General features: G+C 49.3%; 1 protein-coding gene across 1 annotated transcript in view; it reads right to left on the bottom strand.

Annotated features, from left to right (window-relative positions):
• LOC112072373 (procollagen-lysine,2-oxoglutarate 5-dioxygenase 2-like) overlaps window positions 1-17,750 on the bottom strand; it is a 62,328-nt gene that overhangs the window by 32,324 nt on the left and 12,254 nt on the right. Inside the window, 4 exon segments of the mRNA XM_070439775.1 lie at window positions 2,545-2,630; window positions 2,632-2,650; window positions 6,678-6,799; window positions 6,991-7,116. Of these exon segments, the coding sequence (XP_070295876.1) occupies window positions 2,545-2,630; window positions 2,632-2,650; window positions 6,678-6,799; window positions 6,991-7,116 (353 nt within the window).

Below are 17,750 nucleotides of genomic sequence, written 5' to 3'. Positions count from 1 at the left end.
CCCTAACGCTGGTCTTTACCGCTGGAGCCCTAGCTGGACCCTACCGCTGGCTCTTTACCGCTGGAACAACTACGCTGTTCATACCGCTGGACGCTACCGCTGACCTACCGCTGGACCCTACAGCTGGACCCTACCGTGGACCTAACGCTGGTCTCTACCGCTGGAACTACGATGGTCTCTACGCTGGACCCTACCGCTAGTCTCTACGCTGGACCTACGTGGTCTATTACCGTGGACATACGCTGACTAACGATGGTTACCGCTGGTCCCTACCAGCTGGACCATACCGCTGGACCCTACCGCTGGTCTACTACCGCTGGTCCTACCGCTGGTCTTAACGCTGGTCTCTACCGTGGTCCTAGGCTGGTCGCTACCGCTGGTCTTTACCAGTGGACCCAACCGCTGGTCGCTGTAACGTGTCTTTACGCGCTGGATTCCTACCGCTGGTCTTCACCTACGCTCGACCTACCGCTGTCTCTACGTGGCTTTACGCTGGTCTCTAACGTGGTTCTACCGCTGGACGAGATAAAAGGCCCTCGTGGATCCCTACCGTGTCCTTTACCGCTGGAATCCCCTACCGCTGGAAACCCTACGTGGGTCTTTCGTGCGACCCTACACTGGGACTACGCTGACGCTACGGCTGACCTACCGCTGGACCTACGGCTGACTCTACCGTGGACCTACCGCTGGAACCCTACCGCTGGTCTTCCGCTGGACCACCTACCCTGACGCTACCTGCTGGACCTATGTCCATGGACCCTGACTGGACTTACCGCTGGACTCATACCGTGGGACTCCTACCGCTGGACCCTACCGCTGGTCCCTACGCTGCTACGCTGACCTCTACCGTGCGCCTATCCGTCTGGCTCCTTCGCTGGACCTTACGGTGACCACTACCGCTGGCATCCTACCGCTGAAGCTGTCTCCTCGACGCTGGTCTCTACACGCTGAGACCTAGCGCTGGTCCTACCGCTGGACTTCCGCTGCATACGCTGAATAGCTGTCCTCTACCGCTTGGATCCTACCGGGACTAGCGTTTCCCTACGCTGGTCTCTACCGGCTGGTCTCTACCGCTACCTCGTGTACCCGTACGCTGGTCCTACCGTGGTCTTCTTACGCTGGACCTACCGACTGACCTACGGCGCTGGTCTTACCGCTGGACCCTTATCCAGCTGTGACGCCTACCGCTGGACCTAACGCGGACCCTACCTACCCTACCCTGGCGTCACCGCTGAGACCCTTACGCTGGACCTACATGTCCTACCGCTGGACACTAACGCTACCCTATTCGCTGACGTACCTGCTGGACCCTACCGCTGGTTACGCCCTACCCGCTGACCTACCGCTGACTGAGAAGACTAGCCGCTGGGTCCCTACCGCTGGTCTCTTACCGCTGCGACCTACCGCTTGGTCCTACGCGCTGCCTTACGCTGGACCATACCGCTGGACCCTACCGCTGGTCTCTACCGCTGGTCTCTAACGCTGGACCTAGCGCTTGGTCCCTACCGCTGGTCTCTAGACCGTGCTCTCTACCGCTGGAGTCCCTACCGCTGGTCCTACCGCTTGGTCCCTACCGCGGTTCTCTTACCGCTGCGTCCCTACCGCTGGTCCCACAGCTGGTCTCTACCGCTGGTTCCCTACGCTGGTTGGTGTTCTCTACCGCTGGTCCGCTAACCGCTGGAACCCTAGCGCTGGTCCCCTACCGCTGGTCATCTCCGTGGTCACCTTACCGCTGGACCCTTAACCTGCTTTCCTACGCTAGTCCCTACCGCTGCGCTCTACCGCTTGGACCCCTAGCTCGTGTCTCTACCGCTGGACCCTACCAGTGGTCCTCTACCGCTGGACCCTACCGCTCGGATCCCTACCTGGTCCCTACCGTGGCCAACTACGCTGGTCATACCGCTCTGGACCCTACCGTTGGCCTACGGTCCCTACCGCTGGTCCTACCCGTGGAGCCTACGCTGTTCTCTACGCTGACCCTACCTGCCTATGCTACCTACCGCTGGACCTATCTCCTACCGCGCGACATGTCCTACCGCTGATCCCACCGCTGGTCCTACCGCTGGCCCTCGTGTATCTCAACCTGCTGTACTCTACCGCTGGTCTCTACCGCTGGTTCTACCGCTGGACCCTACCGCTGGGTGCCCGTCCACGTGTGACCCTACATCCGCTGGTACTCTACCGCTGGTCTCTACCGCTGTCTCTACGCTGTGTCTCTACCGGCTGGTTCCCTAACCCGCCTGAGAAACCCTAGCGCTGGTCTCTACCGCTGGTCCCTACCGGCTGGTCTACCGCTGGACCTAGCGTAGACGCAGTATAATACAACAACATACCTGTTTCTATATTACCTATGGAACGTACATAAACATTGCATGTTTGAGATTTCTGTCCCTTATGACGACGGCCAACACAATATAAAAACAGCATACGGTTTCTGTTCAAATGGCCTGAGACAGAAATACAGTAACACACCTGTTCAAATGGCTGAGACAGAATACAGTACACACCTGTTCAAATGGCTGAGACAGAAATACAGTAACACACTGTTTCTGCTCGATGAGGATCTTCAGGGTCTGTCTGTGGGTGAGCATCACGTCAGCGTCCATACTGAGATAGTAGTCACAGCCTGGGGTCTTTACGACACAGCCCCCTTGGGTAGAGAACATGGAGGAAATAAGTCTAATCAATCATTGATTCATTATAATTATAAACGATGGCCTGATGAGCTACCAAGCACATACTTTGAAGTCTTAACGAGATACATTTAGTCTCACATATGGACCACTCCCTATGCACCAGCAACATGAACAAGAGAAATAATCAATGATAGGGATATTAATACAGCTATAATTACAACGACATCTAATGATAGGAATAGATACAACTGATCATACAAGGACATCAATAATGATAGGAGAATTAGATACAACTGATCAATTACAACGGACATCATAATGATAGGGAGATTAGATATTTCAACTGATCAATTAATAACGGACATCATAATGATAGGGAGATTAGATACAACTGATCAATTCAACGACATCATAATGATAGGGAGATTAGATACAACTGATCAATTACAACGGAAATCATAAATAGGGAGATTAAGATACAACTGATCAATTACAACGGACATCATAATGATAGGGAGATTAGATACAACTGATCAATTAACACGGACATCATAATGATAGGGGATTAGATACAACTGATCAATTACAACGGACATCATAATGATAGGGAGTTAGATACAACTGATCAATTACAGACGGACATCATAATGATAGGGAGATTAGATACCAAACATAATACTTTACCATAAGTCCTACTGTACTTTGCACGTTTCCAATGATTAGAATCCTAACTAAACCACTACTAATTCCCCACTCAGAGATTCAGTTCCCAATGAGGGTGTAGCTGAGGTTAATGTACTGTAATTCATGTGAATATTACAGACCAATGATAACCTTAGAGAGGATTGTGATAATGGGGGGCCATCCAACCTGCCATGTCCTGTCCGCGACCTGTCCTGTTCCCGACTCTGTTCCCTGTCCCGACGCCCCCTGTCCCCGGACCTGCCTCCTGTCCGACCTGTGACCTGTCCCGACCTGCCCTTTTTGTTTTTCCCCCGACCTGGTCCCCCCGCGGTCCCCCCCGACCTTCCCTGTCCCGACCAGTCCCGCGACCTGCCACTGTCCCCGACCTGCCGTGTCCCGAACCTGCCCTGCCCTGCCGCTGTCCCGACCTGCCTGTCCGCGACCTGCCCGTCCCGACCTGCCCCGTCCCATTCCCGACTGCCCCGTCCGCCCGCCCGACCTGCCTGTCCCGACCTGCCCTGTCCCTCCTGTCCCGTCCGACTGCCCTGTCCGTCCTGTCCAGACCTGTCCCGACTGCCTGTCGCATCCCTGTCCCCGACCTGCCCGTCCATCCTGTCCAATCTGTCCCGTCCGACTGTCTGCCCTGTCCACTGCCCCTCCGACCTGCCCGCCCACCTGCCCCGTCCCGACCCGACCAGCCCTGTCCGACTGCCTGTCCCGACCTGCCCTTTCCGACCTGCCCTTGTCCTGCCCGTCTTCCGACCTGCCCTGTCACTGTCCACCTGCCCTGTCCTTCCACTCTGCCCTGTCCCGACATGTCCGACTGCCTGTCCACCTACCATCTGTCTGCCTTCCTGTCATGCCCATCTGTCCTACTCTGTCTTGTCCTGTCTAGTGATCTAAAACATTGGGCATGCTCTTTTGTGTTCAATAGAGTCATTGAGAGCCTAGGTCAGATCTGTTTGTGCTGTCTATACCTAGCCTGGTGTCAGACCTGTTTGTGCTCGTCTAACCTAGCCTGGTGTCAGACCTGTTTGTGCTGTCTCACCTAGCCTGGTGCCAGATCTGTTTGTGCTGTCTAACCTAGCCTAGGTTGTCAGACGCTGTTTGTGCTGTCTAACCTAGCTGGTGCGCAGATCTGCTTTTGCTGTCTAACCTGCCTGGTGCCAGATCTGTTTGTGCTGTCTAACCTAGCCTGGTGCGAGATCTGTTTGTGCTGTCTAACTAGCTTGCCAATCTGTTTCTGTCAACTTTATTTAACTAGTTAGTCAGTTAAGAACAAATTCTTAATTACAATGATGGCCTACACCACAAACCTGACGACGCTGGGCCAATTGTGCGCCGCACTATGGGACACCCAACGTAGCCTGGTGCCAGATCTGTTCGTGCTGTCTTGCCTACTCCTAAGTTTTTGTTGTCACGCAGCTAGACAGTTCCTTCTGAGGTGAGGGGACGGTTTAGGGGCCCTAGTCTCTCTGAGGTGAGGTTGAGGGGGAGGTTTAGGGCCCTAGTCTCTCTGAGGTGAGGGGGAGGTTTAGGGGCCTAGTCTCTCTGAGGTGAGGTGAAGGGGGGAAGGTTTAGGGGCCTAGTCTCTCTGAGGTGAGGTGAAGGGGGGGAAGGTTTAGGGCCCTAGTCCCTCTGAGGTGAAGGAGGATGTTTACCGGCCCTAGTCTTCTCTGAGGTGAGGTGAGGGGGAGGTTTAGGGGCCTAGTCTCCCTCTGAGGTGAGGTGAGGGGAGGTTTAGGGGCCCTAGTCTCTCTGAGTGAGGTGGGGAGGTTTAGGGCCTAGTCTCTCTGAGGTGAGGATGGGGGAAGGTTTAGGGCCCTAGTCTCTCTGAGGTAAAGGTGAAGAGGGAGGTTTAGGGGCCCTAGTCTCTTGAGGTGAGGGGGAGGTGGGGCCTAGTCTCTCTGAGGTGAGGTGAAGGGGGGGAAGGTTTAGGGGCCCTAGTCTCTCTGAGGTAAAGGTGAGGGGAGTTTAGGGCCCTAGTCTCTCTGAGGTGAGGATGGGGGGAAGGTTTAGGGGCCCTAGTCTCTCTGAGGTGAGGATGGGGGGGGGGGGTTGGGGCCTAGTCTCTCTGAGGTGAGATGGATGGGGGAAGGTTTAGGGGCGCCTAGTCTCTCTGAGGTGAAGGGGGAGGTTTTAGGGGCCTAGTCTCTCTGAGGTGAGGTGAGGGGGGAGGTTTAGGGGCTAGTCTCTCTGAGGTGAGTTGGGGATGGTTTAGGGGCCCTAGTCTCTCTGAGGTAAAGGTGGGGGGAGGTTTTAGGGGCCTAGTCTCTCTGAGGTGAGGATGGGGGGAAGGTTTAGGGGCCCTAGTCTCTCTGAGGTGAGGATGGGGGAAGGTTTAGGGGCTAGTCTCTCTGGGTGAGGATGGGGGGGGCGGGGTTTTAGGGGCCCTAGTTCTCTGAGGTGGAGATGGGGGGAAGGTTTAGGGGCCCTAGTGTCTCTGAGGTGAGGATGGGGGAGGTTTAGGGGCCCTAGTGTCTCTGAGGTGAGAAGTTTAGGAGGCCTAGTGTCTCTGAGGTGAGAAGGTTTAGGGCCCTAGTCTCTCTGAGATGCGGATGGGGGGAGGTTTAGGGCCCTAGTCTCTCTGAGTGAGGTGAGGGGAGGTTTAGGGCCTAGTCTCTCTGAGGTGAGGTGGGGAAGGTTTAGGGGCCTAGTCTCTCTGAAGGTGAGGATGGGGGGAAGGTTTAGGGGCCCTAATCTCTCTGGGTAAAGGTGAGGGGGAGGTTTAGGGGCCCTAGTCTCTCTGAGGTGAGGATGGGGGGAAGGTTTAGGGGCCTAGTCTCTCTGAGGTGAGGATGGGGGGGTTTTAGGGCCCTAGTCTCTCTGAGGTGAGGATGGGGGGAAGGTTAGGGGCCTATGTATTGAGGTGAGGTGGGGGGAGGTTAGGGCCTAGTGCTCTGAGGTGAGAAGGTTTTTAGAGGGCCTAGTCTCTCTGAGATGCGGATGGGGGGAGGTTTAGGGGCCTAGTGGTCTCTGAGGTGAGAAGGTTTAGGGCCCTAGTCTCTCTGAGATGCGGATGGGGGAGGTTTAGGGGCTAGTCTCTCTGAGATGCGGATGGGGGGAGGTTTAGGGGCCCTAGTGTCTCTGAGGTGAGAAGGTTTAGGGCCGCTAGTGTCTCTGAGGTGAGGGGGAGGTTTAGGGGCTAGTCTCTCTGAGGTGAGGGGGAGGTTTAGGGGCCCTAGTCTCTCTGAGGTGAGGTGAGGGGAGGTTTAGGGGCCCTAGTCCTCTTGGGTGAGGTGAGGGGGAGGTTTAGGGGACTAGTCCTCTGAGGTGAGGGGGGAAGGTTTCAGGGAAGAGAGACGGGAACACACACAACTAGATGAATCACACACACAGGTCGGGTAGCGTACGTACATGCCCATGTTCCTGGCCTCTCCTTGGCTCAAGTTCTCCTCCGGACCCACAACCTTGAAGCTTTTGAACACGTCTTTATTTTCCTCCCAAAACTTCTGGATGTGTCTCTCATGGTAAACCTCCTGCAGAGAGAGAGCGAGAGAAAGAGAGACCGAGAGACACAGACAGATAATTATTACTAATATTACAGTTATATTATAGAGAACTGAGAGAGAGAAGAGGACATGGTTGATGGATCGGGAGCTGTGTCTTGCACTCTGCCATACTGAGTCGATCCAGAGCCAAGGTCCAGCTGCAGATACTCCATACTCACATTGTTATGAACGAAGACGTTAAGTTTATGTTTGGGGTAGTCGAGGGTCACAAGTCTCTGGAAGAATTGAGAGAGGAAAGGAGTGGGCTGTTCGATGAACACTCCAACCATCACAGTGGGATACTCCTGTTGATACAAGACACACTGTTATTAAACCACACTTACCGACACATTGATGGAAATCTGTTCTGGTCACACTTTATTTGGATAGTCAGGATTTTCTCGTAGATACTGTCAACAAATCTCATGATAAGCAACTGCTTGTTAAGATTAGGGTTAAAGTTAGAATAAGGGTTAAGGTAGGGTTCCCCAACATGCCGAATTTGGCCCGCGGGTGGTTTTATTTGGCCCCCCAAGTTTTCTGAGCAAAGAAAATTGTTGAACATAAAAGACTAAAAACACCAATAAGTCGACTCCAAGTGATTTTAATTTAAGAAATCTGTTCCCAAGTAGAGAGACACGTGATCGTATACAAATGTAATCAAGGTTTGAAATGATTATGTTTTAGTCAAACACTATATCTGTTTGAGATTCTTGCAGTTCATTTGCAGTCTACAAATTATTTGTAGTTATGTTCCGCCACCCGACCATCCGCTCAAGAAAACATTGCCTGAGGCTGAATCTAGTTGATGATCCCTGGGGTAAGGGTTAAGGTTAGGGTTAGAGCTAGAGCTAGGGTTAGGGGTTATGAGCCTAGGCTAGGGGTTAGGAATAAGGTAGGTTAGGGTTAGGGTTAGAGCTAGAGCTAGAGTCTAGGGTTAGGGTTAGAGTAGGGTTAGGGTTAGGGCTAGGGTTAGGGTTAGGGTTAGAGCTTAGGGTTAGGGTTAGAGCTAGAGCTAGGGTTAGGGTTAGAGCTAGGGTTAGGGTTAGGGTTAGAGCTAGGTAGGGTGAGCTGAGCTAGGGTTAGGGTTAGAGCTAGGTTGGGTTAGGGTTTAGAGCTAGAGTTAGGGTTGAGCTAGAGCTAGAGCTGGTTAGGGTTAGAGCTAGAGTAGGTTAGGGTAGAGCTAGGGTTAGGGTTAGAGCTAGGGTTAGGGTTAGGGTTAGAGCTAGGGTAGAGCTAGAGCTAGGGTTAGGGTTAGGCTAGGGTTAGGGTTAGGGTAGAGCTAGGGTTAGAGCTAGGGTTAAAGCTAGTGTAGAGTTAGAGCTAGGGTTAGGGTTAGAGCTAGGGGTTAGGGTTAGGGTTAGAGCTAGGGTTAGGGTTAGAGCTAGGTTAGAGCTAGAGCTAGAGCTAGGGTTTAGAGCTAGAGCTAGAGCTAGGGTTAGGTTAGAGCTAGGGGTTAGGGTTAGAGCTAGGGTTAGGGTTAGAGCTAGAGCTAGAGCTAGGGTTAGAGCTAGGCTAGAGCTAGGGTTAGGGTTAGAGCTAGAGCTAGGGTTAGGGTTAGAGCTAGGTTAGGGGTTAGAGCTAGGGTTAGGTTAGGGTTAGAGCTAGGGTTAGAGCTAGAGCTAGGTTAGGGTTTAGAGCTAGAGCTAGGGGTTAGGGTTAGAGCTAGGGTTAGGGTTAGGGGTTAGAGCTAGGTTGGGTAGAGCTAGGGTTAGAGCTAGAGCTAGAGCTAGGGTTAGAGCTTAGAGCTAGGGTGTTAGAGCTAGGGTTAGGGTAGAGCTAGGGTTAGGGTTAAGTAGCTAGGGTTAGGGAAGTTAGTAGTAGGGTTTAGAGCTAGAGTAGGGTTAGGGTTAGAGCTAGAGCTAGGGTTAGGGTTTAGAGCTTAGAGCTAGGGTTAGAGCTAGAGCTAGGGTTGGGTTAGAGCAGAGCTAGGGTTAGGGTTAGAGCTAGGGTTAGAGCTAGAGCTAGGGTTAGGGTTAGAGCTAGAGCTAGGGTTAGGGTTAGAGCTAGGGTTAGGGTTAGAGCTAGAGCTAGGGTTAGGGTAAAGGGTTATGTTTAGAGTTAGGATAAGGGTTAAGGTTAGAGCTAGGGTTAGGGTTAAGGGTTACGTTTGGAGTTAGGATAAGGGTTAAGGTTAGGGTTAGTAGATATTTAGTTGAATTGTTACTGGTAGTCTGTAGAGCAGTGGTCGACAGGTTGCAGTCTATCACAGTGCCATCCTTTTGTCACCAAAGCCCCATATACCACCCACCACTGCGACCTGTACGCTCTCGTCAGCTGGCCGTCGCTATATTCATCGCCAAACCCACTGGCTCCAGGTCATCTATAAGTCTTTGCTAGGTAAAGCTCTGCCTTATCTCAGCTCACTGGTCACCATAACAAAACCCSCCCGTAGCACGCGCTCCAGCAGGTATATCTCACTGGTCATCCCCAAAGCCAACACCTACTTTGGCCGCCTTTCCTTCCAGTTCTCTGCTGCCAATGACTGGAACGAATTGCAAAAATCGCTGAAGTTGGAGACATATCTCCCTCACTAGCTTTAAACATCAGATATCTGAGCAGCTCACAGATCGCTGCAGCTGTACACAGCCCATCTGTAAATAGCCCATCCAACTACCTACCTCATCCCCATATTATTTTTTTACAACTTTTTTTGCTCTTTTGCCAGTATTTCTACTTGCACATCATCTTCTGCACATCTATCACTCCAGTGTTACTTTGCTAAATTGTAATTATTTCGCCTCTATGGCCTATTTATTTCCTACCTCACTACTCTTCTACATTTGCACACACTATACATAGATTTTTCTATTGTGTTATTGACGGTACGTTTGTTTATGTGTAACTCTGTGTTACTCTGTTGTTGTTTTTGTCACACTGCTTTGCTTTATCTTGGCCAGGTCGCAGTTGTAAATGAGAAGTTGTTCTCAACTGGTCTACCTGGTTAAATAAAAGTAAAAAATWGTTTTTTAAAATAAATAATTCCTAGTCGATCACCAAATATTTCTGTAGAAAAGCCAATGAACGATAAAGGCTTGCGCTCCTTTTTWAAAAATCTTGTTGAGCTGGTGCCGGAAGGTGCACTTGATTCAAAAGTCCTGCACACCGGGTAAGCAAAGTGTTCCCATGAGTCAAACTCCACCTACACGGCGGACCGGCAAATCTGACTAAATCGAGTGCACCTACTGCGCTACAGAATCGGATAGCTCAAATCACCGTGGCTACAGAGCTTCCATGACCCGGGCCACAGCCAAGTTTAATAGGCTATTAGCCTACGTAATATTAAATTACTTTTAAAACCATGACCACCGAGAGACTGTCAACGAATACAGCAAAGAGCTGCTGTTTTTATGAGTTAATGTTGAAGTTTCTATTCAGCACCGTCAAATGTTTTTATTCAACACTATAACAAAACGAGCTTCTCCGTACCTCCGCTCGGGCTGCAGCTGCAATGAATYAGTAGCCAAGTACCGACAGCCCTGCGTTTTATTATTATTAGCGGCTCGTCGTGTCGATTTTAATATTAAGGAATATTTCCCTTTCTCTGGTCATTGGAACAACATGATTTTGTGCGTGAGGCAGATGCGGTGCGACTCGAGTTTCGACCATCGGGTGGAAGACCGTGTCCCCTCTCTCTGGTCAGTCTCACCGGAGGAAAGGAAGGAGAGAGCAGGGACCGTGAGAGGCGGTTGGGAAAAATCGACTTTTCGACCAGAAAGACTTTTCGACCAGAAAGACTTTTCGACCAGAAGACCACTGACGTGGTGATTTGACCTCGTTGACCATCAGATGCCGGTACAATCAGCCCAGTAAAATAAAACAGCTAATTATTTAAATTCATCAAAGAGCTCCACAGTGCCTCACAAGTGCTAAACCAACTGATCTATTTTGTTATCAAAGCTGGAGTTTTGAAATATATAAATGGTCTGATTAACAATATTGTCAGGCCAATCATATAGCCAATATGCTGTGATAATGTACTAGGCCAACTGCCCAAACTTCATTCCTACGGAACTCTTTGTCTGAGGTTAAATGTAAAATCAACATCTGAGCAGTAGATCTCAGCTTRCTTTTTGACCCGGAAGTGATCTCGACTCAGAAAAGGTTGTTGAACAATGTTGTAGAGCATATCCATATAAAGTGTTCCCGCTGTTTTCAATAATTCATCCAATKARGTATTTTATTCACTAACATMATTTCTCACTTTTACTAACACTTTACTTCATTAATCATAAACAGAAAATGATGTCAACAACACCTGCAACACGTACAATCAAACTAGAATTGACAACAACAACAGAGAAGGGCAGTTATGTCTGTTCAGACTCAATGAAATCATGTTTGTGTGGGACCCTCCCTGAAGACACTGAAAAGATTTGGCATGGGTCCCCAGATCCTCTAAAAGTTCTACAGCTGCACCACCGAGAGCATCCTGACCGGTTGCATCACTGCCTGGTGTGGTAACTGCTCGGCATCTGACCGTAAGGCGCTACAGAGGGTAGTGAGTACAGCCCAGTACATCACTGGGGCCAGGCTTCTTGCCATCCAGGACTTATATACTAGGCGGTGTCAGAGGAAAGCCCATAAAATTATCAGAGACTCCAGTCACCCAAGTTATAGATGGTTCTCTCTGCTACCACACGSSAAGCGGTACCGGAGCGCCAAGTCTAGGACCAAAAGGTTCTTTAACAGCTTCTACCCCCAAGCCATTAGACTGCTGTAGAATTAATCAAATGGCCACCGGACAATTTACATTGACCCCCTCCATTTGTTTTGTACACTGCTGCTACTCACTATTAATTATCTATGCATAGTCACTTTACCCCTACCTATATGTACAAATTACCTCAACTAACCTGTACCCTCACACACTGACTCAGTACCAGTACCCCCTGTATATAGCCTCGTTATTGTTACTTTTTATAATTTTTTACTTTAGTTTATTTGGTAAATATTTTCTTAACTCTTCTTGAACTGCACTGTTGGTTAAGKGCTTGCAAGTAAGTATGCTTGTCCCTCTCTGAAGAGGTTGAGAGCTTGTCCCTCCCAGAAGAGACAGTAGACAGAGGAGAGAGTTGTGTCCCATGACTCTCTGATTCTCCAGTCCACACAGCTTCTACAGGGCCTCCCTCCTCTTGACCAGGCTAAAGACCAGGCTTGGGCCAGCCGGACAGGCATGAAAAAATATCTAATTTGCGAGTTCMGTGATGACTAATGAGTTCTAGAACTTCCAAGGATGGAAGTGACACCCAGTGACCAAGCCAGAGGGCGCCTTAAATTGTTACGGACAGAAAGAAATGAAGAAAAGAAAAGGTAAAGAAAGAGAGGGAAGGATGCTGCAGAGTCTCGGAGAAAGCAGGACAAGAGCTCCGCCTACAGAGACAAGCCTTCAAACGTTAGAGTGTCAGCAACAACAACGTGTCTTTGTGCTGCTAGGACCTAGGCCCTGTCCCAAAACCACAGTATACATAGCAAGGAGGCCGGCCTGGGACAGGGCACACAGTGACCTGAGCTCACCCCCTATCCCTCACACACGGCCAGGGCTTCTCTCTCTCTCTCCCACTCACTCACAGGACACAGCGGGGACAATGTTCTTGAACCGCCCTGTTGAAACTGTTGGGAAATTGGAACCCTCTGACCTCCATACAGGTCCCAGAGTCCAGTAAGTCTTTCTCTGAACCATCCAACCTTCAGTACGGTCCAGTAAATATGCCTCTGAATAGCACAGCAGTGTGAAATATTAACCGCTTACCCTCAGCTTCCAATACCCTGCCCATTATCAAGCAGATGAGAGGCAGGATTTCTGAGGATTTGACCATTCATCATATTCAATGGTAGTAAGGTAGCGGATGGTTCGTTGAAGACGTCTTCTAGAGATTCTCCCAAAGAGGTCTTTTACACAGCTGGGTTGGTTTGTGTTGAGTTAGCGCCAGACACAGTGAAACAGAGTGAATACATCCCTTCATAGACCTCACACGGTAAAGTGAGAGGAATAGAGACTCTCTGGAGACAGCAGTGTAGCGGGGTGTTCAGATCACCATGTGCTTGATGATGTATTCTGTTTACCATCCAAGCTTCTAAACATTCCCCATGTCTACGTTTATATCCCTGAACGAAGTGAAAAATGGAACGAAAGAGGGGAGGAGAGACAGACAGACACACAACGAAGTAGACAGTTACTGTTAGAGACAGTTCTTACTCCTGTCACTGATATGTCTATAGAGACAGTTACTCMTGTCACTGATATGTCTATGAAGACAGTTACTCCTGTCACTGATATGTCTATAGAGACAGTTACTCCTGTCACTGATATGTCTATAGAGACACAGGTACTCCTGTCACTGATATGTCTATAGAGACAGTTTACCTCCTGCACTGATATGTCTATAGAAGACAGTTACTCCTGTCACTGATATGTCTATAGAGACAGTTACTCCTGCACTGATATGTCTATAGAGACAATACTCCTGTCACTGATATGTCTATAGAGACAGTTATTCCTGTCACTGATATGTCTTTATAGAGACAGTTACTCCTGTCACTGATATGTCTATAGAGAACAGCTTACTCCTGTCACTGATATGTCTATAGAGACAGTTACTCTCGTTCACTGATATGTCTATAGAGACAGTTACTCCTGTCCATGATAAGACTATAAAGACCAGGGTTGTCCCCGACAGTACCAAGATCTCTCCCCACCGCACAAGCCAGAGGGGTGGAAAAACAGACAGGAAGATCACCCACTCAAGTAGAGTACATTAAAAAAAAATCTGTGTGTCTCTCTCTACGTGTGTTCTTTTCTTCTGCTGTGTGGCGTGTATCTCTGTCTGTTGTATCTTTCTGTGTGTCTCTCTGTCTGTGTGTCTCTCTGTCTGGTTGTGTATCTCTGTCTGTGTGTGTGGTATCTCTGTCTGTGTGTATCTCTGTCTGTGTGTGTCTTACTGCTGTCTGTGTGTCCTCTCGTCTGTCTCTGTGCTGTGGTATGCTATCTCTGTCTGTGGTGGTGTATCTCTGATGCTGTGTTTCTGTGTTTATCTCTTGTCTTGTGTCTCTCTGTTCTGTGTGTTGTGTCGGGTCTGTCGTGATGTCTGCCATGATCTGTGTCTGTGTCTCTGTCAGTGTTCTGTCTCTGTCTGTTGTGTGTGCTTATTTTTGTCGTTGTGTGTGCTCTTGGTCTCTGTCTCGTGTGTTGTGTCTCTGTCTGGTGTGTGTCTCTGTCTTGTGTGTGTCTCGTCGTCTTCGTGTGTGTCTCTGTCTGTGTGTGTGTCTCTTGTCTGTGTGTGTCCGTCTGTTGTGTTTCGTGTTATGTGTATTCTCTGTTGATCTGGGTGTCTACTCGTTCTGTCTTGCATGTCTGTCTTGTCTGTCATGTCTGTCGCTCTGTCTGTCTTCTGTCTCTGTCCTGTCTGTCTGTTGTTCTGTCTGTCTGTCTCGTGTGGATCTCTGATTTCTCTTCGTTGTTCTGTCTCAAGTACTGTCGTATCTCCGTTCTGCTCTGTTCGGTGTAGTGTGATGCTGTGTGTGTGTCGTGTTGTCTGTTGTGATCTTGTGTGTACTCGTCTGTCGTCAGGTGTATTTCTGTGTGTCGTGTGTTATCTCTGTGTCTGTCTGTCTGTGTGTATCTCTGTGTGTCTGTGTGTATCTCTGTGTGTCTGTGTGTATCTCTGTGTGTATCTCTGTGTGTATCTCTGTGTGTATCTCTGTCTGTCTGTCTGTCTGTGTGTATCTCTGTGTGTATATCGCTGTCTGTGTGTATCTCTGTGTGTCTGTGTGTAACCCTCCCAGCCCAACAATGACCATTGGTGTGCTCTGTGTCCCTGCAGACCCTTATTAAAATAGTGTCTCAGAGCCACTCTAGACAGAGGAAACAGAGAGCTGCTGTGGTGCAGGACATGGTTTTGGGGTTTTCACTGAGCTTCACTTAAAGGGGTGTCACTGTCCAACCAGCCCTATATTTAATGGTCCTGCCCAGCAGGAGTTGTATCCACCAGGCTAAGTTACCGTGGTTACCCACCCGGAACATTTCTCACTGCACGCAAATGTGCCCATTTGGGGATTTGATGGTATTTCTGATTGGCTTAACGGACCACCACTAATGACCTGTGGAGCTTCTCAAAGCAATGTTTTATTCACCTCAAACAGCAAGCAAGCAAACAAAGTCTGTTTTTAAAATCCATTGAAAATGTACCATAAGTTCCTCAATGTATTTGAGAAATCTTTCCAGCTCTCTCCCTTTTCGATAACCACTCAGCGTGAAAAGGGAAAAATGTCAAGCTCTGATCCAGTGGAAACGTCATAAAATAGTTCTACCTGATAACTTCTTATCAGTGCTGGACTTGGACTGAAATAGGTTCCGCTACTCATTTTTGGGTGCTGGTACTGTTTATATTTAGGTGCAGGAGCTCCACAATACTGTTGAGATAATATTATATAAGAGGAACAGGAGCTCAAGTGTAACCGGTGTGAAATGGCTAGCTAGTTAGCGGTGGTGCGCGCTAATAGCGTTTCAATCGGTGACGTCACTCGCTCTGAGACCTTGAAGTAGTTGTTCCCCTTGCTCTGCAAGGGTCACGGATTTTGTGGAGCGATGGGTAACGATACTTCGAGGGTGACTGTTGGCAATGTGTGCAAAGGGTCCCTGGTTCGAGCACAGGTAGGTGGAGAGGAGAGGGACAGAAGCAGTAGAAAACGTTAGATGACGGAGCTGAGGATCTCTCTCTCTCTTTCTTTCCTGTCCTGGCTGTCCAAAGACCACCTGGTCGTGCTGCTGCTCCAGTTTCAACTGTTCTGCCTGCGGCTATGGAACCCTGACCTGTTCACTAAATGTGCTACCTTGGCCCGGACCTGCTGTTTTCGACCCTCCCTCTCTCTCTCTACCGCASCTGCTGTCTCGACCTCTGAATGCTCGGCTATGAAAAGCCAACTGGCAATTACTTCTGAAATGCTGACCTGTTGCTCCCTCTACAACCTCAGGAAATATTATTTGACCCTGCTGGTCATCTATGAACGTTTGAACATCTTGAAGAATGTTCAAACGTTCATGGCCTTAATGTACTCTTATAATCTCCACCAGCACATCAGCAGAAACAGGGACTGCACCCTCTCAGGAGCCTTGGGTTCCTCTGTACCGGTTTCTTCACATAGGTTTCTTCCCTAGGAGGTATTTTCCTAGCCACCGTGCCTTGCTTTACATCTGCATTGCTTTATAAATCAAGGGCTTTAATCAATACACTTTACATCTCTCCTCTCTCTCTCTCTCGGGCTTTTAATGGCATGGGACAAATACATATGTTACATTGCCAAAGCAAAGTGAAATAGATAATAATTAAATAAACCAAAAATACAGTAAACATTTACACTACAGCCAGTTCTTAAGAATAAAGAAGAAGTTCAATGTCGTATTTATTGTCGTATATACAAGTGCAATAAGTGTAAGTACAAAAGGAGAAATAAATAAACATAAATTTGGGTTGTATTTACAATGATATTTTGTAGGAGAGGGAAGAGAAGGAGAGGAGGAAAGGAGAGAGGAGGAGAAGGACGACGGATGTCCTAGCAGGAGGAAGCGGAGAGGGGAGGAAGGTGCCGAGGTAGTGAAGAGCGAGGAAAGGGAGGAGGGGTAGTAGGAGGAAGAGGGCAGGAGGAAGGATGGAGAAGGAGGAGGAAGGAAGAGGGGAGGAAAGGAGGAGGAGGAAAGGAGGAGGACGGAGAGGGAAGAGGAGGAGGGAGAGGGGAAGAAGGAAAAGGAGGAAGGAGAAGAGGAGAAGGAGAGGGAGGAAGAGGAGAGAGATGGAGGAGAGGGAGAGGAGGATAAGGGAGGAGTGATGAAGAAGGAGTAGAGGAAGGACGGAGCGCAGAGGATAGAGCGAGGAGGATGAGAGTAACGGCAGGACTTGAGGAGGAGGAAGGAGGAGTAGAGGAGAGGAGGAGGAATTGGTAGGATGGAGGGAAGAGGAGGAAAGGAGGAAGAGAGAAGTGAAGAAGAAGAGGAAATAGGAGGTGAAGAGCGAGAGTGTTAGGAGTAGGAGGAGGAGAAGAGACTCGCGCGTGTGCTGAGTCAGACATTTAGGTATTATAGTCGTGATTCACTCACTTTTAAGCTGAGACAACACCACCATGTTGTTTGGGTCACCAGACGCCGGGCCAGCCTCTCTCACTAGTGCTCCCATGTGAGTATTGGGTGTATGTGAGGCAGTTTTTGTAGCTCCCTAGCAAGACCTAAGTCTAACATAACGTACATCTCGGCATTTTTAGTAAAGAAGACAAATATGTAGTCATGAGGCAATCAAAACTATACGCCCACTTGTCTATGCTATCCTCTCCTTCTCTTTCCTTAGCACCCTCACACATCTCGTTTATCCCGCTTGCTCCTTCTCTCTAGGTGGCTTTTCCCTTGTGCTCTCATCTCTTCCCTCCTCAGTTCTTCTCTAGTACATACACTGACGCTGCTCCAGAGGGCATGTTTGTCAGCAACACATGTCGTGGATTGTGTCTTGCCATCTCGCTTTCACTGCTTGTCCTTAGTCATCTTCGCCTTCTCCTCTCTTCACTCCAGTAACTCCGTCTTATACACAGCATCCCTTCTGCTTCACTGTGGATTAGAACTCCTCCAGACTATCATCTTGAGGCGCCATGTGCTTTCTTATTTCTCCATACTTTAGTTAGTTCAGCAACAGCTCCTTTCTCTTTCCTAATGAGGAGAAGGTGGCCTGCTCCTATTTCAGGCTGAGCCAGGCCCGTGTAAGTGCAATTCTCGCTTCCTACAGTCTAATGAGGAAAACTTCCTTCTGTTCAGTCCTTGTTCGCTCTCTAGTCTTTGCCTGCGAGACTGTAATGGCGGTGGCGGCTCGTACAGAATGACACCCCTTTTCCTTATTACGCCGACTACTTTAGACCACGCGGGCCCCCCTATGTTCAGAAGAGTAGGTGTGCCCTATCC

Source organism: Salvelinus sp. IW2-2015, unplaced genomic scaffold, assembly GCF_002910315.2.
Source record: "Salvelinus sp. IW2-2015 unplaced genomic scaffold, ASM291031v2 Un_scaffold1906, whole genome shotgun sequence".
Classification (NCBI taxonomy): domain Eukaryota; kingdom Metazoa; phylum Chordata; class Actinopteri; order Salmoniformes; family Salmonidae; genus Salvelinus; species Salvelinus sp. IW2-2015.
Note: the sequence above shows the minus strand (reverse complement) of the source record. Positions and strands in the feature narration are given on the sequence as shown.